The sequence below is a fragment of the Mandrillus leucophaeus genome, unplaced genomic scaffold, assembly GCF_000951045.1.
Source record: "Mandrillus leucophaeus isolate KB7577 unplaced genomic scaffold, Mleu.le_1.0 Scaffold520, whole genome shotgun sequence".
Taxonomy (NCBI): domain Eukaryota; kingdom Metazoa; phylum Chordata; class Mammalia; order Primates; family Cercopithecidae; genus Mandrillus; species Mandrillus leucophaeus.
In genome coordinates this window covers 409,502-430,923 of record NW_012105587.1, presented here as the reverse complement: position 1 = coordinate 430,923, position 21,422 = coordinate 409,502, and the positions used below count along the sequence as shown (strand labels likewise).

The 21,422-nt window shown below is 43.8% G+C and overlaps 1 protein-coding gene across 1 annotated transcript in view; it reads right to left on the bottom strand.

Annotated features, from left to right (window-relative positions):
- Nucleotides 1-21,422, bottom strand: part of ABCC4 (ATP-binding cassette, sub-family C (CFTR/MRP), member 4) — a 321,328-nt gene that overhangs the window by 226,104 nt on the left and 73,802 nt on the right. Inside the window, exon 4 of the mRNA XM_011996653.1 lies at nt 9,192-9,416. Within this exon, the coding sequence (XP_011852043.1) occupies nt 9,192-9,416 (225 nt within the window). The remainder of the gene's footprint in view (nt 1-9,191; nt 9,417-21,422) is intronic.

Below are 21,422 nucleotides of genomic sequence, written 5' to 3'. Positions count from 1 at the left end.
AAACAAAAGAAAATATAGATTCACAAAACAGAATAGAAGATCCAGAAACAGATTCACACATAAATGGCCATTTAATCTACAACATTTTCTCCAACTTAATTCAGTGGGGGAAATAGTCTTCAACAAATTGTTATCAGGAAACTGGCTCTGAAAAGTGAATGCACTTCTCTAAGATTTTACAGCTTAGAAAATGACAACATTGAGATGTGAACTCAGGTCTGACTGCTCTGAGTCCGTGATAGCTCTCAGAGTCCACACTCAATCTCTACCCTTGCCAATCCGCCACTAGCAGACTTCATGGAGGCTTCTGCAAAGTGCCTGGACACCTGACTCAACACCTGGGCTCTCCTGCATATGAGATTCCCAGACCAGATGGTAGGACACGTGGGCTGATGAGCAGGTACCATGCTTGAGATTTATACCTACAAGTCCGAAGGAGTTATTCACCAGTGAAGGGGATTAAACCTGCAACCCATATGCTATCTCTGTAAACTGGAAGGTCTTAGTCATAAAGCATAAAATTAAGTTGAACACGCATTTGAGGCCTATTAGTATCACATAGGAGCTTTTAAAATTTCTCCATAGCAATTAATTCAGAATGTTTAGGGAAAGAGTCCAGACACCAGCGTTATTTTGAATATTTCCCCTCATAAATACAACAGAGAGCAGTTTGAGGAACCACTGAGCTAAAGCATTTTCTTCCAGTTTGTACCCACACCCCAGTGAGGCAAATAAAATTATCAGATGGTGGGACGCATCTGACACTCCTAAATCTTCAGCAGCAGAAACTTCCTCTTGGAAAAATCCAAACAAAACAAGTCCTCCCTCCTTAACTTGCTTTCTTAGCTCAAACTCCAAGCTACGGAAAGTTAACTTGGCTCCTCTTAAGCTATTCCCTAGCAAACTAGAAGACTGACAAATTGTCCCTTGATGAGACTAATGTCTCACAAAATGCCCAGGTACAATTCAAGTTCACATCAGAAGTAAAACCAAAAAATGGGGGGGAAAAGTTTTTGAAGCAAACATTTTAATGTATTATAGACAATGTAAGAAGCACTTCTGCTTCATTCTAATTTTGTCAGAAACTTAGAAAATAACATTAGAAGAGGAAGTCCAACCAAAGTATCACGTGTGTCCAGGGAGATAACTCTACTTCCACACACACCACACGGTTTCACTTTGACAACACTCTCAAGAGGCTCTCTACGAATCCTCAGAAAGGAAACCTATCTACAGATTAATAGACAAAAGGTTAGTTTGAACCATATGAAATTGCTAGTTTTGTAAAAAGGCCCAAAGGAGTTGAATATATGTAATTTCTTTTTTTTAAAGAAGAGTCTTGCTATGTCACCCACGCTGGAGTGCAGTGGCATAGATCTCAGCTCACTGCAACCTCCGCCTCCTGGGTTCAAGCAATTCTTGTGCCTCAGCCTCTAGAGAAGATGGGATCACAGGCGTGCATGACCATGCCAGGCTAATTTTTATATTTTTAGTAGAGACGGGGTTTCACCATGTTGGTCAGGCTGGTCTCGAACTCTTAGCCTCAAGTGAGCCACCCACCTCAGCCTCCCAAAGTGTTGGGATTACAGGTGTGAGCCAATGCACCTGGCCCTGAATACTGTAATTTCACACTATTCAGTCTAAATATAAAGCAATATAGAGTCTACAGTGAAATAAAATTCGCTTTAAATAAAAACAGAAGTTCTGTTTTAAAACTATAACCACAACATTGTATGGCTCAGATGCTGACAAAATTTTCTATCAATTGTCTTTCCACATCCACTGAGAAAACCCAGAGGGAGACGGGGCAGGAAGACTGGGATGCAGTTGGAGAGCTACAGGGGGCTGCAATATTCTCACCATCGGCACATAATGGTGCATTTATTTTTTTACTTCAGGTTCTACTTATTGCATAGGGCGGCAGACATGACTTGGGAAAGGTGCACAAGCCCAGCCTCTCTGTGCATCATGGGAGGGCGCTTTCTACTTCCTACTCAGTCTGTGGCAGAGGAGGCTGTCTGCTGCTCTGACCACTGACCTAAAAATATACCTGACCTGCAGCAATGCCAGAAAAGAGAAGGAAAAGATAAAGGCCATGCACAGTGGCTCACACCTGTAATCCCAGCACTTTGAGAGGTCAACACAGGCAGATCACCTGAGGTTTGGAGTTCGCGACCAGCCTGGCCAACATGGTGAAACTCTATCTCCGCTAAAAATACAAAAAGGCACCACCACACCTGTAATCCCAGCTACCTGGGAAGCTGAGGCATGGGTATCACTTGAACCCGGGAGGTGGAGGTTGCACTGAGCTAGGATCATGCCACTGTGCTGTAGCCCGGGTGACAGAATATGACTCCATCTCAAAAAAAAAAAAAGAGTGGCTCACACCTGTAATCCTGGTACTTTGGGAGGCCAAGGAGGAGGATCCCTTGAGCCTAGGAGTTTGAGACTGGTCTGGGCAACATAGAGAGACCTTGTCAAAAAAAAAAAAAAAAAAAAAACAAGAAGAAAGAAATGGTCAAAAGGAGAAGGCGCTCAAATGACAGGATTAAAAGAAACGGGAATTCTTTCCCCAGAAAGATGAAGAGTACCTGATAATATGAACTCTGGATGGAGTATCCAAGAGAATATATACATGTATTCCTGGAGTATCCATTCCCTGGATACAGGGAATATGCCTTTCCCCCCAACTTACAGAATTCTAAAAAGAGAACCACACAGTATCTCTTAAATGGTTAAACAATGCACTTAGGGTAATTACAAAAATTTCTCAACACAGAAATCTATAGAAAGCACTCCTTTGAGATATACTGCATACATATATTCCATATTTTCTTCTAGGACAGACGTGTAATAAATGATAAAGGAAAACTAGGAAGTCTGCAGGGACTCAACACACCTTAGAAGGCAGAAGATAAAGTATTGGGGAAACCCCACTCCCGATATTCAACGTGGGTTCTTTTCTATTTCCCTAAGTGTTGGCTGGTCTGAGAAATAAAGGGAAAGAGTACAAAAGAGAGAAATTTTAAAGCTGGGTGTCTGGGGAGACATCACATGTCAGCAGGTTCCGTGATGCTCCCTGAGCCGTAAAACCAGCAAGTTTTTATTAGCGATTTTCAAAAGGGGAGGGAGTGTACAAATAGGGTGTGGGTCACAGAGATCACGTGCTTCACAAGGTAATAAAATATCACAAAGCAAATGGTGGCATGGCGAGATCACAGGACCACAGGATGGGGTGAAATTAAAATTGCTAATGAAGTTTCAGGCACACATTGTCATTGGCAACATCTTATCGGGAGACAGGGTTTGAGGGCAGACAACCGGTCTAATCAGAATTTATTAGGCACAAATTTCCCCATCCTAATAAGCCTGGGAGCGCTATGGGAGACAGGGGCTTATTTCATCCCTTTATCTACGACTGTAAAAGACAACCATCCCCAAAGAGGCCATTTTAGAGGCCTCCCCTCAGGGACGCATTCTCTTTCTCAGAGATGTTCCTTGCTGAGAAAAAGAATTCAGTGATATTTCTCCTATTTGCTTTTGAAAGAAGAGAAATATGGCTCTGTTCCGCCCGGCTCACCGGCAGTCAGAGTTTAAAGTTATCTCCCTTGTTCCCTGAACATTCCTGTCATCCTGTTCTTTTTTCAAGGTGCCCAGATTTCATACTGTTCAAACACACATGCTCTACAAACAATCCGTGCAGTTAACGCAATCATCACAGGGTCCTGAGGCAACATACACCCTCCTCAGCTTACGAAGATGACAGGATTAAGAGATTAAAGACAGGCATAGGAAATCACAAGGTTATTGATTGGGGAAGTGATAAGTGTCCATGAAATCTTCACAATTTATGTTCAGAGACTGCAGTAAAGACAGGCGTAAGAAATTACAAAAGTATTAATTTGGGGAACTAATAAATGTCCATGAAATCTTCACAATTTATGTTCTGCTGCAGCTTCAGTCGGTCCCTCCATTCGGGGTCCCTGACTTCCCGCAACAATGAAGGACAGACAGATACTTTACCTCAAACTGTCCTTCAGAGTAACTCTAAAGAAAGTGAAGACAAGCAGTTTTATCCAGAATAAAAAGTTTCCCCAAACTTACTCAATTCTGCAAAGAAGTCTGCAAACAGCAGAGAGGAGCACCAGCAGGCTCAGGGACTGCTGTGGCTTTACCTGGCATTCAGGACAAGCCAACCCAACATCAAAATCCACAACTCAGAAGCCAGCCCTCTGCAGGAGCCACCACGCTTCTTCAAATGAGACACGAAGTCAGGAAATCTCGAGCTAATTAGGCCACAGATCTTCCGGAAGAATATCTATGCCTAACGTATTTTATAATATGAAAGCTGGGATGACAAGCCCATCCTGATTAATGAAACTGTCCTCCATTCCATCATAGGTCTACAGACGTTTAGCATTCAGGCTCAGATCTATCCTGGCCCTAAGCCAAGGTAGGCATGGGCAAATGGGAAATCCAGTCTCACTGGTGGCTGGGGCTAGAGATCTTCAGCTATCCTTAATCCAGGCTCAGTGTGACTAAGGGACTGTCTTCTTCCAACATGGCCCCAACTCATGTGCTCTAAGCTACAGAAGTAACCCCTTGAGACTTGAAGATGGACACATCCCCTGCTTCTGCGTCCCAGATAAAAGTAAAAACAGGAGATAAGGCACTGTCCCCACAATACGAACCCATGCTGGGAATATGACTTGTGACTGATGACATTCTAACATGAGCAAGTACTATTGCCATGAGGAGCCCATATTCTTAATGCAAATCTGTTGACCTCACTTAAAATACAGCCTGTGCTGCACAGTCTCTTTATTCGGTAAAAGTTATAAGAAATAACACAAGGAACTTGAACAAACCACCATGAACCATTTCAACAGACCACCCTTGGAGCCCTCAATCCAAATTAAAGCTAGTCATGATTCATAAAAACATAACAGACAAATTATTAAAGAGTAAGTGGGAATGTAAAATGGTGTGGCCACTGTGAAAAACAGTGAAAAACACTGTGAAAAACACTGTGGAAAAAAAAATGGTGGTTCCTCAAAAAATTAAACATAGAATTACCACATAACCCAGCAACCTCACCTCTAAATAAATACTCCAGTGTATTAAAAGCAAGGACTCGGCCAGGTACAATGGCTCACGCCTGTAATCCCAGCACTTTGGGAGGCCAAGGTGAGCAGATCGCGAGGTCAGTAGTTTGAGATCAGTCAGGCCAACATGGTGAAACCCTGTCTCTATTAAAAATACAAAAATTAGCCTGGCATGGTGGCAGGCGCCTGTAGCCCCAGCTACTTAGGAGGCTGAGGCAGGAGAATCGCTTGAACCCAGGAGGCAGAGGTTGTAGTGAGCCAAGATCATGCCACTGCACTCCTGCCTGGGAGACAGAGTAAGACTCCGTCTCAAAAACAAAAATAAATCAAAACTAAAAGCAAGGACTCAAAGAGATAATTGTACATTCGTGTTCATAGCAGCAATGTTCACAATAGCTACAAGGCAGAAATAACCCAAATGTCCAGTGGCAAATGAATGGACAAACAAAATGTGGCATATCCAAGTAATGGAATATTATTCACCCTTTCAAAGGAATTAAATCCTGGCATACAGTACAGCATAGATAATCCCTGAAGACCTTATGCTCCATGAAGTGAGCCAGGCATAAAATAACAAATACCGTAGGATTCTACTTCTATGAAATACCCAGAGTCATCAAATTCATTGAGCTGGAAAGCAGCAGGGTGATAACTGTGGAGAAGGGAGAGTGGAGAATCAGTGCCTAATGGGTACAGAGTTTCCACCCAGGAAGATGAACAAATTCTGTCGATGGATGGTGGGGTTGGGAGGCACAGTGATGTGAATGTACTTAGTGCCAAGGAACTATTGTACACTTAAAAAGAGTTAAAATGGTAAATTTTGTATTATGTATATTTTACTACAATAAGAAAAAAAAATGATGATGAAAAAGCCTAAAGTAATTTTACCAAAGCTGTGAAAAAGTAAATAAATGACAAGTCATTTGCAGACATCCCACAAGATCATTCAACACTAAATGACGACGATGGGCTCGGCAGTCATTCCATTTGCAACACCCAACCTGATTTCTGCCAGACCGGGAATTAGGATGTAGGGCCTCAGTGGAAACTGCCAGTGTTGCAGAGGGACCTTTCAGAGCCCTGCTGCAGAGCCAGCCTCTGCCCCAAGGAAGCAGCCCACAGGTAAGGAGGAAGTGTCTTATTTCTTCACCTGGGCATGTTTTCACATACAAGACAGGACACGAGGATATTCATCTTTCCCACATTTCTGGGATTTCAGGTTAAGTCTTATGGTTTAACCCAAGCAATTTTTGACTTTGTAAAGAGACAATACTTCTAAGATAATCAAGTTGGTAAATTAATACCTTTGGGAGATGTTTACATGCAGGTAAGCAAATTTGCTGAGTTAGATCGGATTTCCCAAAGGCTATTTTCCAAAGCGTTAGTGGAAAAGAGCAAGAAAAACAGGTGAACAATATCTCACTTGTACGAAGAGCTGTGTTTTACTGAACCACTACCTCAAACCGGACTTCATGTAGGGTGTTTTTAAAGTTTGCAAGTGGAGTGTCAGTGAAAATTTTTATGAATTTATTAGACGTATGATCTTGAAAGACAAAAAACTAGCTAATTTATAGAAAAACCTCAGTATTCTTCTCCTAAATGGCAGAAGAGAGTACAGGAGAATAACACAGATGATGGTGCTGCTGCTGATGCTAGTGATGGTGGTGGTGGTGGTGGTGGTGAAGACCCCTTGACTAGTGTGTACAAGCCTTGTTATCATTTTCACGTCACACATGAGGAATCCGGGCAAACCTGTTACACTATACCAAAGACACTAAGACACGAGGCCTCCAGGGTTCACAGAATTACAAGATCGATTCCCCCATGTCAAAGGAAGACTTGGGGAGGACACCTTATGGAAGCTCCGGATAAGTGACAACAAGGTTAAAGAAGAATACTTTAAATTTAAATGAGCTGGGTGCAGTGGCTCACACCTGTAATCCCTGCACTTTGGGAGGCCAAGATGGGCAGATCACGAGGTCAGGAGTTCAAGACCCGCCTGGCCAACATGGTGAAACCCCGTCTCTACTAAAAACACAAAAATTACCTGGGCGTGGTGGCACATGTCTGTAATCCCAGCTACTCGGCAGGCTGAGGCAGGAGAATTGCTTGAACCCGGGAGGTGGAGGTTGCAGTGAGCAGAGGTTGCACCACTGCACTCCAGCCTGGGTGACAGCAAGACTTCGTTTAAAAAAAAAATTTAAATGGCTTAAAAAAATGGCCCAGGACAAAGAGATATCCAGGACTGATTTAATGACAAGTTCTTTAGCTCTTGACACTAGCATCTCTATGGCAACTTCTTTGTAAAGCAACCAGAAATCCTACTCCTTCTGTAACAGGCAAGACCACGGCAAACTATAGTATAATTTATGGCATATCTCAATACAAAAGCACAAATAAAATAAGAAAATACCAAATCAGGTCTTATCATTATTACTGCCCTGATGGGAAAGAAAATACAGTCAGCCTTCTGTATGTGTGGGTTCTGCATCCCTGGACTCAACCAACCTGAGGTTGAAAATATTTGGGGGAAACAAAACAGATGATTGTGTCTGTACTGAACATGCACAGATTTTTTTCTTGTCACTATTCCCTAAACATTTATTTATAATACCTAATATAATGTATATTTACATTATACAATGTACAATTATATAACGTACAATTTACAATGTACGTTATATAATGTACAATTTACAATGTACATTATATAACTGTACCCAATGTACATTGTATATTGTACATTATATAATGTATATCTACATTGTATTAGGTATTATAAGTAAGCCAAGATGATTTAAAGTACATGGGAGTGCACCCATAAAAAAAAAAATCTTGTCCTTTGCAGCCACATGGACGCAGCTGGAGACCATTATCCTAAGCAAATTAACACCGGAACAGAAAACCAAATACCAGATGTTCTCACTTATAAGTGGGAGGTAATCACTGGGTACAGACGGACATAAACATGAGAACAAAGACACTGCAGACTACAAGAGTGGGGAGAGAGGGAATGCGGCAAGGGCTGGAAAACTACCTATCAGGTACCACACTCACGGCCTGGGAGATGGGAGCATCCATACCCCAAACCTCAGCATCACACCACACACCCGTGGAAAAAAGTGCACCTCTACCCCTGAATCTAAAAAAGATGAAATTATTTAAAATAAATAAATAAAATGCCATATATGGGAGGGTATGAATAAGTTATATGCAAATACTATGCCACTTAAGCATCCTCCGATTTTTTGTATCCTCAAGAGGTCCTATAACCAATCCCCCACGAATACCAAGGGACAACTGTTTAATGTAAAACCTTACTTTGAATGAAAACCAACCAGAAAATAGAAACACTGTAAGTTCTCTCCAAAATTATGAAAACAATCAAAAATTCAAAGTGTTATCCCAAACATCCAACTATTTTCTTAAATACCATTAAAAACAACCACAACCAGATTTAGAATACAAAGAAAGCCTGTATCGGACATGGATTCCATCTACATTTTTCTTCAGTTAAGAAAAGTATATGGAATATGACTCAATGGTTCATTTAAAAAATACAAGAATTCTCTTTCTCAAATATATTCTTTTCTCCTAGATTTCATTTCATAGATCCAATTTCACTGAAGTTCACTTCTTAATACAACTGCGATGTAAGTGAAGGTTTTAATGAACAACAACAAAAATTTCCATAAATACTACTATGAGATTGAGGCAAAGAAACACTGAAAACCAATTTGATATTTTTAATTAGATTTCATTATAAATTTAGTATTCTGCAACAGCCTGTTATCAAAGGCAGCCGTGCCCTGACAGCAGTAGAAAACTTTCATTATACACTGGAAAATTTTGCATAAAGAAAAAAAACATTGGCCTGATGCAAATAGCAAGCTTCTCTAGTAAGGTGTAAATGATTCTATTTACGGAAGTTTTCTTCTGTTTTCTTTTTTAAGAGACAGGGTCTTGCTCTGTCACCCAGGCTGGAGAGCAGTGGCTATTTATGCAGTATTTAATTTACATAAAACTTCCCCAGAATGCTTCTGATGCTTCAGGTGAGGTACATGTTTAATGCTGAATGTCACTTACCTTCCGATAAATCATATGGCACATGGCTATTCGTAACCTCATCCCAGCACACTGAACGTGATAAAAATATAAGTGATGCAGTATGGCCAAAATGAGCGTGCAAACAGTCAGCACCGTGGCATAGGCGTATGCTGTGTTCAAAGCCACGGAATCCATGGGATCGTAATTTTCAAAATAATTAATAATTTTTCCCAAAAATATGGGCTGGATTACTTTGGCACTTTCCTAAAAGAAGAAAAAAAAAAGCCTTTAAGTACACATAAAGACCACACCATTTCTTCTTTTTCTTTTTTCAGATGTTGCTCACTCTGTCACCCATCCTGGAGTAAAGTGGCACAATCCTAGCTCACAGCAGCCTCGAAATCCCTGACTCAAGCAATCCTCACGCCTCAGCCTCCCAAGTAGCTAGGACTACAAGTGCACACCATCATGTAGAGCTTTTTTCTTTTTTTTTTCTGTCAAGACAGGGTCTCACTAGGTTGCCCAGGCTGGTCTTAAACTCCTAGGCTCAAGTGATCCTCCCACCTCAGCCTCCCAAAGTGCTGGGATTACAGATATGAGCCACTGCACCCAGGCTCATTTTTTCTTAACACAAGTTTTACTTTTATATTTTCAAAGTGCAACATTCATCACTAATCTAAAAGAAAAGCAGAACTGTTTTCTTCTTTAAGACAAGCTGATAGGAGTTTTAACCTGAAGTCAAAATTCTAATTTCAAAGTCAATAAAGTTTTAGTACATTGTGCTTGGTACACTGTGGGTGCTCAGTATGACAAACAGTGCTTTAAAGCACACTTGGCAAACTACCAAATTAAGTCTTGGCCTAAGGTGAATAAGAAAACAAGTGACCAAAGAGAAATAGGAATCTGCTTACAAATGGACACCCCAGCTCTCACCCCACTTCCTCTAACTCTTGACATCCCAGCCCACAGGAAAGTGGAGAAGGCTCGTGTATGGGAGGCCACCACTCTCGCCACCTCCTTCACTGTTAAGAGCCTTTATGAACGGAGATAATGGCACAAACCCAGATCAGAAAATCAAACTCTCCAATTTTTCCCAATCCAAACTCCACGTGTCAATAGATCTAAGACAACCAAGTCCAGCTTCAGTTGGAGTGGGGAAAAGAGCCAGGCTTGGGAGGATTCCAGGCTCTTGGACCCACAGGACATTACTTCAATATGTTTCTGCCCCCTACAAGCCTGGATTTGCCCAGAAGAACTGCCACATTGGCTCAGGTAGTGCAGAGTCAAAAATTAAACACGCCAGAAATTGACCTCAAAGGTAATGTCATCATTAGTTCTCTAATCAGTCATACTTTGAAGGTCCTGGTTTTGAAGCAATATTAATAATCATCTATTCCCCAAGGCAAAATTAAAACCCCACACCAATGAGCTGGGAGGCATGAGGGCTTACCTTCTGAACAAGACATAGGGAATGCAATGTTAACCTCCAAGACTAAGGCAAAGAAACAGCAGAACACAGCTTGAGCCATGGTTTGAGGTAAGCAAAGGAGCTTTCCTTTACTCTCCCTGCCAAATGAGCACCTCACCCGATAACCTACTTCCTCCCTCCAGAAACCCTTGTAAGGGACCCTTTTCCCCCATCAAAGAGAACCAAACACTCATTGCAAATCCAGGTCACCAAAGGTAAACATGTAGGCCCTCGACATCATTTCCTCCTGACTTCTCAGAAGACAAAATGCAAAAAGGTTGAAAATCTTTTAAGACCTTGACTTTGAAAAACAACTTTTCCTTTTAAGCAATCTCTCCTTCTTAACAAAGGCATAATAAACACCTGACAGATTTGCTATTGATAGCTGTTTTTTGTCTATCTTAAGTGAGGGAAGAAGAATCGATAAAAAACAAAAACAAAATTAACACACACTTTCATCCCAAACAACTAGCGCTGGATTAGGATATTTACAGAAGACATTCCCATTCCTCAAATGGGTCATGATATTAAATCCCAACACTCCTGTCCTGTCATGCATACACACACACACACACACAAGCTCACACACACACACACAAACTCACACACACACACACAAACTCACACACACACAAACACACACACAAACACACACACACACACACACAAACTCACAGACTTCACCAACCACGTTGCCTTCCAGGAGGTCACGGAAGTTTTCCCCTATGATACAGAAATCAGAAAATACCATTCAGTTAAAGAATTATGAATAAGATGATCAGATATCAAGAATGCAGAGGCTCACTGTTATGTTTCCAGCATGACTAATCATTCCAGAGGCACTAAGAGTTTATGGAAGAGTCCCCAGTACAATGGGTCATAACATGGACTGTGTAGAGTTTACTGAGATGAAAATCTGGAAGTTTACATCAAGAAGCAAGAAGGCGCATGTATACATATGTAACAAACCTGCATGTTGTGCACATGTACCCTAGAACTAAAGTATAATAAAAATAAAACTTAGCAAGAAGACCAAACTGTACACATGGGCAGCCCCAGCTCAGGAGTGCCAAGGGGAACCAGGGCCGCAGCAGACACACCTGGGCTATCAGCCAGAAGCTCAGTGCTAACTCTTTGCATTTCTAAATGTTCCTGAAACTTCTCACGGTCCCTGGGAGTCACTGTTACTTGTTAACACACTTCTCCATTTCAGCCTAGGGTGAGTACAATTCAAACGGCAAGAGGGATGGCCCCCAGAGGAAATAACAGATGCAATAAACCCAGCAAAGGAGAATGCAAAAGGCAGGCAGGTCACCACCACCTAATTGTCCAGATTTCCCTGCCGAGAGACAGCCTTTAATAATCCAGTCAAGTCAACGGGCTCACTGGTGAGTAATGCTGGTTTTTGGCCCATGCCTTTCCACGGACCTCTCTATCCCATATCTTAACCCTCAATTAATAAGAAACAAAACAACTGGGAAAATGCTCAGTATCAAAATTATAACTAACCAAATTTAAACTTTCTAAATATCAGTACCAAGGTCAAAAGTAACTCACATAAATTCTCCATCTTAGAGACCAACCAATCTACGAGCTGGTGAAGAGTCTTCTCACAAACAAGCTAAGAATACAGTCCTTACTCCTTCACAGGAACTCTCCTCAACTGTGAAACCATGGAGACTTTTAACAGTTCAGTAGGATACTTCAGTGTGCCATACTTCAGGTTCTACCGGAGTCCCAGAGTACTTGAAGGCAGATACTTCTCTGTTTTTTTTTTTTTTTTTTTTTTTTGAGACGGAGTGTCGCCCAGGCTGGAGTGCAGTGGCCGGATCTCAGCTCACTGCAAGCTCCGCCTCCCGGGTTCACGCCATTCTCCTGCCTCAGCCTCCAGAGTAGCTGGGACTACAGGCGCCCGCCACCTCGCCCGGCTAGTTTTTTTTTGTATTTTTTAGTAGAGACGGGGTTTCACCGGGGCCAGGATGGTCTCGATCTCCTGACCTTGTGATCCGCCCTTCTCGGCCTCCCAAAGTGCTGGGATTACAGGCTTGAGCCACCGCGCCCGGCCGAAGGCAGATACTTCTCAATGGAGTATTTGGTACTCAGCCTCCTGACATTTGAGCCCCATCCCTTGCTTTCTTGCAGTGACACATTACATGTCTAGGCCCAGTGGGCACGCGGCCTCCATGCTCCTGCTCCCCAACGCACTTCAGATATTCCTTGCCCAACTGCACCGCACCTGATTGCATGGGAAGGAAAGAAAACACAAGAAATAGAAACAAGCTACCAAAGAAGAACATGTTTGAGTGAAAAATACAAGCAGAAAAGAGTGAGCTGTGGAAAAATGAGTAAGCAGTTTGTTTTAGAAATGGGGAAATACAGCCGGGCACAGTGACTCCTGCCTGTAATCCCAGCACGTTGGGAGGCCAAGGTGGGCAGACCACTTGAGGTCAGGAGTTCAAGACCAGCCTGGCCAACATGGTGAAACCCCATCTCTACTAAAAATACAAAAATTAGCTGGGCATGGTGGCGCGCACCTGTAATCCCAGCTACTGGGGAGGCTGAGGCAGGAGAATCACTTGAATCCAGGAGGTGAGGTTGCAGTGAGCTGAGATGGCGCCACTGCACTCCAGCCTGGGGAACAGCACAAGACTTCATCTCAGAAAAAAAAAGAAGAAAGAAAGAAATGGGGGAACAGGGGACAAAAGTAGGGTTGAGAAAGATCCAGAGATAAGGAAGAAAAAAAGTGAATCTGGGGAAATAATAACCATTAAGACTCCAGATATACCTGAAGTCCTCTCTGAATCAGTGCAGTCCTGACTGCATGTGAGAATTACCTGGGAGACTTAAAAGCTCACTGATGCCCAGGACTCATCCCCCAGATTTAGGGCCAATTGATCAGGGTAGGGCCTGAGTTCCCCATCCCTGGAAGATTCTGGAGTGTAGAAACCAATGCCTGTACACATCACTATTCTCCTGTCCTGTACTGTCTCTGTGTCTGAGTCTGGAGGGGCTGGAGAACCGCTGTGAAGAACTTTTTTGAGACAGAGTTTCACTCTTATTGTCCAGGCTAGAGTGCAGTGGTGCAGTCTCAGCTTACCGCAACCTCCGCCTCCCAGGTTCACGCCATCCTCCTGCCTCAGCCTCCTGAGTAGCTGGGACTACAGGTGTGTGCCACCCCGCCCAACTAATTTTTGTATTTTTTTAGTAGAGACGGGGTTTCACCATATTGGCCAGGCTGGTCTCCAACTCCTGACCTCATGATCTGCCTGCCTTGGCCTCTCAAAGTGCTGGGATTACAGGTATAAGCCACTGCGCCTGACCCTGAAGAACTTTTAAGACCACAAAGGGCTTTTAATCAGAGCTGCTGCCAAATGTCAGGCTTTCAAGAAAACCCCTTAGGAAAAAAGGATGCTGAGATTTCAGTGATGAAACTAAGACCTTCCATTCTGCAGAGCAGGGAAAATTCAATGTTCAGTAAAGACTGTACCTACCAAACAAAAGGATGAATCATAATTTTTTTTAACTTTAAACAAAATAGTTTAACTAGTTTGTTTGACTTTAAAAAATAATAGTTTGAAAAGATAGTCCCTGCACATTATTATCTACCCTAAGGACAACGTAAATGGCAAAGAAAAAAATTTAATTTATTTTCAGAAATCATATTATGGGTAATAGTATTGATACTGTAAGATAAAATAAATGAATAAGTATGTTGATATCAAGAGCTGGGATTAGGCTAGCAAGAAAAAAGAACAGATGAAGGGAGAAAAGAGATACAGATGTAAGAGCAAAGAGATGAAGTAAAAACACCAGTGTCCTGAATCGGATTTGGAAATACCCACATAAATGCATGATGTGTTTATCTTTAAATATAAACACATTAAATATAAACATAAAAGGAGTTAAAGCTGCTAGGAAACATGGTTGATTCCACAGCTGGGGCAAAAACTGTTCAGGGAGACTAAAACATCTTGTCATACCTGAAAATGAGGAAGCTAGCAAAGACTAACAGTATACATGCAAAAGACTCAGAGCCCGACTTCAACAGACTCCCACTAGCCAAAGACAGCCAAAGTGTGGCACAGGAATAATAACTGTAATGAACAGCAGAACTGTTTAAATCCATGAGCTCACAATCATACTCATCAAAATAAACAGAACAAGCAATAACAAAAAAATCCATTAACTCTAGAGGAAAATGCTGGAGAATCACTCATTATTTTGAAAATCGGTTTTAAAAAAAAATAGTAACAAAATTAATCATTTCTCCTGCCTTTCCTATAAGTATACTGTAACTCAGGGTATCAAAGAGTTGACAGTGGCAAAGTTTCTCTTTATGCAAATATTTCAGCTAATAAATAAGGAACTGGAATATCACCACTTTGCAAACTCCTAACAAATTAATGGATCTAAACAATGATCATGAATGGCTCCAAATATCACACACACACAACCAGACCTAAGCGAGGTATCTCGAAGTGGCAGGTGGTACACACCCCCACCTACAAAGTACTCCTGCCAAAAGGAGGAGGGGGGAAAATAAAACCTGAACCACATCAAGCTTCTAGATCTAACTACTAACTTCTGGTACCAGACGGACATGTTAAATGATACAGCACGCAGGGATGCAGAGGGTCACGAGAGGGGTAGGAGGGATTTGCAATGAGCCCAGTCTACACCCTGGGAATCCGTGCAGGACAAGCAACATGGTTTCTTCAATTAAAAAGTACACAAGCAGCTGGGCACGGTGGCTCACACCTGTAATCTCAGCACTTTGGGAGGCCACGGCAGGTGGATCACTTGAAGTCAGGAGTTTGAGACCAGCCTGGCCAACATGGTGAAACCCCATCCCTACTAAAAATACAAAAATTACCAGGGCGTGGTGGCAGATGCCTGTAATCACAGCTACTCAGGAGGCTGAGGCAGGAGAATCACTTGAACCCAGGAGGCAGAGGATGCAATGAACCAAGATCACTGCACTCCAGCCTAGGCAAGAGCAAGACTGCATCTCAAAACACACACACACACACACACACACACACACACACACATATGCACGCACACACATCTTCAAAGGGGGCAGTGAGCAAGGCTTCATAAAAATCAAGAGTGGTCATGAGTTGATAGTTATTGAATCTGGCTTAGGTGTAGAGGGGGCTTAGTGTCCTATTATATTTTTATATTTTTGAAATGATCTTTAAAAACCTAAGAAAGATACCAGCACTTTGGGAGACCGAGGTGGACAAACCACTTGAGGTCAGGAGTTCGAGACCAGGCTGGCCAATGTGGTAAAACCCTGTCTCTACTGAAAATACAGAAATTAGCTGCACTTGGTGGTGTATACTTGTAATCCCAGCTATTCGGGAGGCTGAGGCAGAAGAATGGCTTGAACCAAGGAGACAGAGGTTGCAGTGAGCCAAGATCATACCACTGCACTCTAACCTGGTGACAGACTAAGACTCTGGCTCAAAATACAAAACAACCAAAGAAAGAAAACACCACATGAGGCTTGGTCTTGGCCCTCATGTCAGGCAGCTGAACAAGAAATGTAGAATTGGCGTTATTAAAAAACACCTCATTGGCCAGGCATGATAGCTCACGCCTATAATCCCAACACTTTGGGAGGCCAAGGCAGGCAAATCAAAAGGTCGAAATTGAGACCATCCTGGCCAACATGGTGATACCCCGTCTCTACTAAAAATACAAAAAAATTAGCTGGGTGTGGTGGTGCACACCTGTATTCCCAGCAACTAGGGAGGCTGAGGCAGCAGAATCACTTGAACCCGGGAGGCAGAGGTTGCAGTGTGCGAGATCGTGCCACTGCACTCCAGCCTGGTGACAGAGTGGGACTCCGTCTCAGAAAAAAAAAAAAAACACCTCATTTCTCAGAGACATATTTAGATAGTTTTCAACTATTTAAAATACAAAGACCAACAAGCAGCATAGATACAAATGGAGAAGCTGCCTGTGTCGTGGTTTGGCCCACACAGAGGATTCCCAAGCTCCTCCTTCCTCCTGCTCCACTGCAGGCTCCAAGTGGGTGGATACTTGCTCAGTCCCCATCACAGTCTCCATGGAGGTGCACACAGGGGACAGATGTGCTGGAAATTTGCAGGCTGTTCTGTTCTAATTAGCATTTGCCTGTAAGAGCACCGTGTTCACCAGTTCACCATTAGACTAGTACTTATTTCTCTGGGCATTATAACCATCCCTTAACTCTGAAATCATTCCTAATCTCACTTGTATTACTTTGAAATTCCAACCTCAAAGACTCCCCAAAAACTGGTGTCACCATCCCTCTTTCTGCTGGTGCCACCATTAGTACCCAGGGAAGGCCCTGCTTGCATTCTGCTTAGTTAAGAGTATACGGCTAGGGAGTTATGGATCCACAGCACTGTAACCAGAGGAATTAACCCATTTGTGCCTAGCATTCCATTATTGGAACGCTAAGCTTGTGGGAGTTATTTATATTCTACTGCTCAAGGTCATCGCCAAGGTCTGATTTTTCACACACACACCCCCGCACAAAAATTGGCAACCTCCGGCATAAGTGGGTTAAAAAAGGCCTGAATGTCATCACAGAAGCTTTTTACAAAATGCTAGGTTGAGTTTAGAGCTTCCACTATCTAAAATACGAAGATCCACAAGCGGCACAGATACAAGACCAAAAAATGAAAAGCATCTTCATAAAATCAGTTGTGAAACTAACATTTGTTCTAACTCCACCTTTTTTTTTTTTTTCTGAGACAGTCTTGCTCTGTCACCCAGGCTGAAGTGCAGTGGCATGATCTCAGCTCACTGCAATCTCCACCTCCCAGGTTCAAGCAATTCTCCTGCCTCAGCCTCCTGAGTAGCTGGGATTACAGGCACCCACTACCACACCCAGTTAATTTTTATATTTTTAATAGAGATGGGGTTTCACCCGGTTGGTCAGGCTGGTCTCGAACTCCTGACCTTGTGATCCACCCGTTTTGGCCACCCAAAATGCTGGGATTACAGCATGAGCCATGGCACCTGGCCTAATTTTCTTTTTTAGAGACAAGGTCTTGCTTTGTCCCCCATGCTGGAGTGCAGTGGTGCAATCATAGCTCACTAAAGCTGGGAACTCCTGGGTTCAAATAATCATCCCTTGGCATGCCAATATGCTGGGATTACAGGCATAAGCCACCATGCCTGGTCAATAAATAGCTTTAATGATTGAAAACCCAAAACAGCACCTGAAATGCTTTTGAGATGTTACACTCACTACCTTCATCTTAAGAAATTATTTCCAACTTCTCCAAAACAGCCCAGTGTCAATAAGCAAGTCTGGGAAAACAATAGTATTTATACTAGAATTCAGGCTGTTTTCACTGCCAGAAGGAAAAGAAAAAAAAAAAAAAAATCCAAGGATTACTTCGAGTTGAACTGGGAAGAGCTTTAGCTCCCTGAACTTTAATGCGTCGGAACTAAAAGTTCTACCAGTTATTATATTAAAGACACAAAGTTAAAATGAGCATCATCCACGAGTCACCATGATCATCTAAAAAATAACTGACTACTGTCTAATTTTATACCATAAACCACCAAGATATTAGTGTAAACACAGGACCAACAAGTGCTCTCCTGTGAAAAGCCCAGGCTCCACTTTATATGAGAGGTGCCTGCCGCCAGCACTGTGTGGGTCCATCTTAACACCTTAGCCTGCCGCCCTAATACCTGGGGCCCACCTTGCTAGTGGGAGGGTTCAGATACCAGGACAGAAGACCTGTCCCCATACTAGTGGCTGATCTGGGGTCTTCATCCTTGCCAAGCAAACTGCACACCCTCTTCACGATTCAGACCAAAGGCTTCTAAAACTGCAGAGCTATCATTGCTATGCAGGAAACCCAGAGCCTTTGATAAGTAAAAACAGGGAACTTGACATCTGCCCAAACCATGAGTCGATGTCGTGACTATGGAAGACCACAAACTTCCCCCTAGTCTGTCTGAGGAGGAGACAACTGGGAATGGTATCTTAACAGCACGGATGTTGATGAACTTGGGTCAGCAGGGCTGCCACACCTCATACGTTTGGAGGATGGTACTCAGTGGGAGACAAGTTTCTAAAGGGTTCTTGGTCAGCCAGGCACGGTGGCTCACGCCTGTAATCCCACTACTTTAGGAGGGTGAGGTGGGTCGATGGCTTGAGCTCAGGAGTTCTAGACCGGCCTGGACAACATGGTAAAACCTCATCTCTACTAAAAATACAAAAAATAAGCCAGGAGTGGTGCATGCCTATAGTTACAGCTACTCAGGAGGCTGAGGTGGGAGGACCGCTTGAGCCCAGGGAGATGGAGGTTGCAGTGAGCTGAGATCACACCACTGCACTCCAGCCTGAGTGACAGAGTGAGACCCCGCCTCAAAGAAAAACATTAAAAAAAAAAAGGGTTCCTGGTCAACCTGAATGTACCTTGGTGCTCTGACCTGCCCAGCACCCCAGCCACTCTCTAGCATGTCACCTGACTTTCCGGCCCCAGGAGACCTAGGAACCTAGGGTAATTTATAATCCCCAATCTCATTTCCCACAGCCATGCCCCACTGCTCCAGGGAGCTCTCAGCATCTGACTTATCCCCAGGCCAAGTTCAAGAAGCATGTGCTAGAGACACTGAAGACAGAGTTCTCAAGACACCTTTACGACAGTCTGGAGATGGTCAGGACTCTAAGTCAGCGTGCCTGAGACTGAATCTGGGCTCTGTCATTTACCCTTTGTGTGGCCCTGGGCACATTATATAACTACATGGCACTCAGTGTCCTCTTCTCGAAAGTAGGGGTAAAAGAATGCCTTCTGACTGAGCACGGTGATTCCTGCCTGTAATCCCAGCACTTTGAGAGGCCAAGGTGGGAGGATCATTTGAGCGTAGGAGTTTAAGACCAACCTGGGCAATAAAGTGAAACAAAAAATACAAAAATTAACCAGGCATGGTGGTACGCACCTGTGATCCCAGCTACTCAGGAGGATTGCTTGAGCCCAGTAGGCCAAGGCTGCAGCGAGCCAAGATAGCACCACTGCATTCCAGCCTGGCAACAGAGTGAGATCCTATCTCAAAAAAAAAAGAAAAGAAAAGGAAAGGAAAAGGAAAAGGAAAAGGAAAGGAAAAGAAAAAGACAAAGAAAAAGAAAAAAAAGAAAGAAAAGAATTCATAGCAGTTCCTGGTACATACTATTTTTCAAGTACTCACTGTCACTATTACTACAACTACTGCTACTAGCACTGCTGCTGCTACTGCTACTGAGCACCAACCACTACTAATCCTGCTGCTGCTTCTACTAGCACTGCTGCTGCTAAGCAGTACTGAGCATGAGCCCCCATATTTGCCAGGTCCTCCACTCCCTACTCTTCTGCCATGACTGCCCAAAAACCACCCTGCTAAAAGACAGACCAGCTCTCCACCAACTGTACCTGTATTAAGCTCCCCTCGATCCAGGCCCCTTCCCACATGCCCACCAGCAGTAAGGATGACCATGCTCCCAGCACCAGACTGGGGCCCGTCCTCAAGTCTCAGGAGAAATTCACATTTCCACAGCCTCTACTTCTGTGCCTACTTCTCCCAAAAGCTTACCCAAATCTCACTGTAGTCTAGTCACCATCTGTGGGTTAGAGACCCCACCCCAAGTGGCTGGCAGCCCACGACAGCACGGACAGCCCTGAGCATCGCAAGCTCAGTTCCTTCTAGATCATCCTGTTTTCAATTTCATAAGCAGCTGGTAACAAAGGGAACCTAGAGAAATGGAAGTAGCTGAGGGAGGCCTGCCTCGAAACTTATGTGAGGCCATTCATTCCTACTACACCTAACCAGACAGCTGGTGTGAGCCTCAGGCACTTACGGAGGCTCCACGGCTACCAGACAACTTCTCTGAGGTTGCACAGCCAAACTGGGCCAGGAAATCCTGCACACGCTGGCCACATTGACAGCAACCTGTCATTCTGTTTCTTTCCAACTGAGATTGATTGGGGCCATGGGGAAACACCGTCGCTGGGACACCCCGGCACAGGTTGAAGAGGGGCTGGGAGAACCTGAGGGGCTCCTACGCCCTCTTCCACTCTCAAGTCAGTTCCACCGGTTATTCTACATGTCCGCCCCATCCTCCACAAAGCCACAGCGGCATGCAGGCAGGGCAGGTATCCTCTCAAAGGTGGCATTCACCATCTGGCACCCTGGCCAACACACCTTTGTCACCAATGAGACCATCCATCTCCCAGGACCGTCCAGTCCCCTGTTGTCTGACAGATTACTCTAGTGTAGAGCAGAGCGCACCTACCTGCCTCCCACTGTCCACCGAGCCCTCCACAACAAAAAGCATGTTCAACAGGAGCTACACCCCCCACATACAAACCAACCTCCCCCACCTCACTCCCAACAAAATGAACTGTGACAACTCCCCAACCCACATTTAAAGCCACCCTTTCGTAGCAACAGCAACATCCACCCCTCTTACTTTCATGGACCACTGACATCCCTAAGGTAGCACAGAGGACACAAGTCACCAAGCAGGACTCTCTGCATCCCCTCTAGCAGGCCGCAGACCAGAACAGACAGGCTACCTGGCAGTGTGCCTAGGCAGAACACTGCTTTGCTGCAGGATCTCGATAGAGGCCCTTCGGGGTAACGGAGGTCAATGCCCTTCCGGCTTTCTGCCTTTGATTTTTCATGGACTGTCCATTTATACACTCTCTGCAGGGCCAGGCACCAAGACTCTACCTTCCAACCAGTAATCCACTCCGACAGCAAGGAAGACACACCGGACAGGTGTGATGAATCCCCTGGGAAGCACAGTCCTC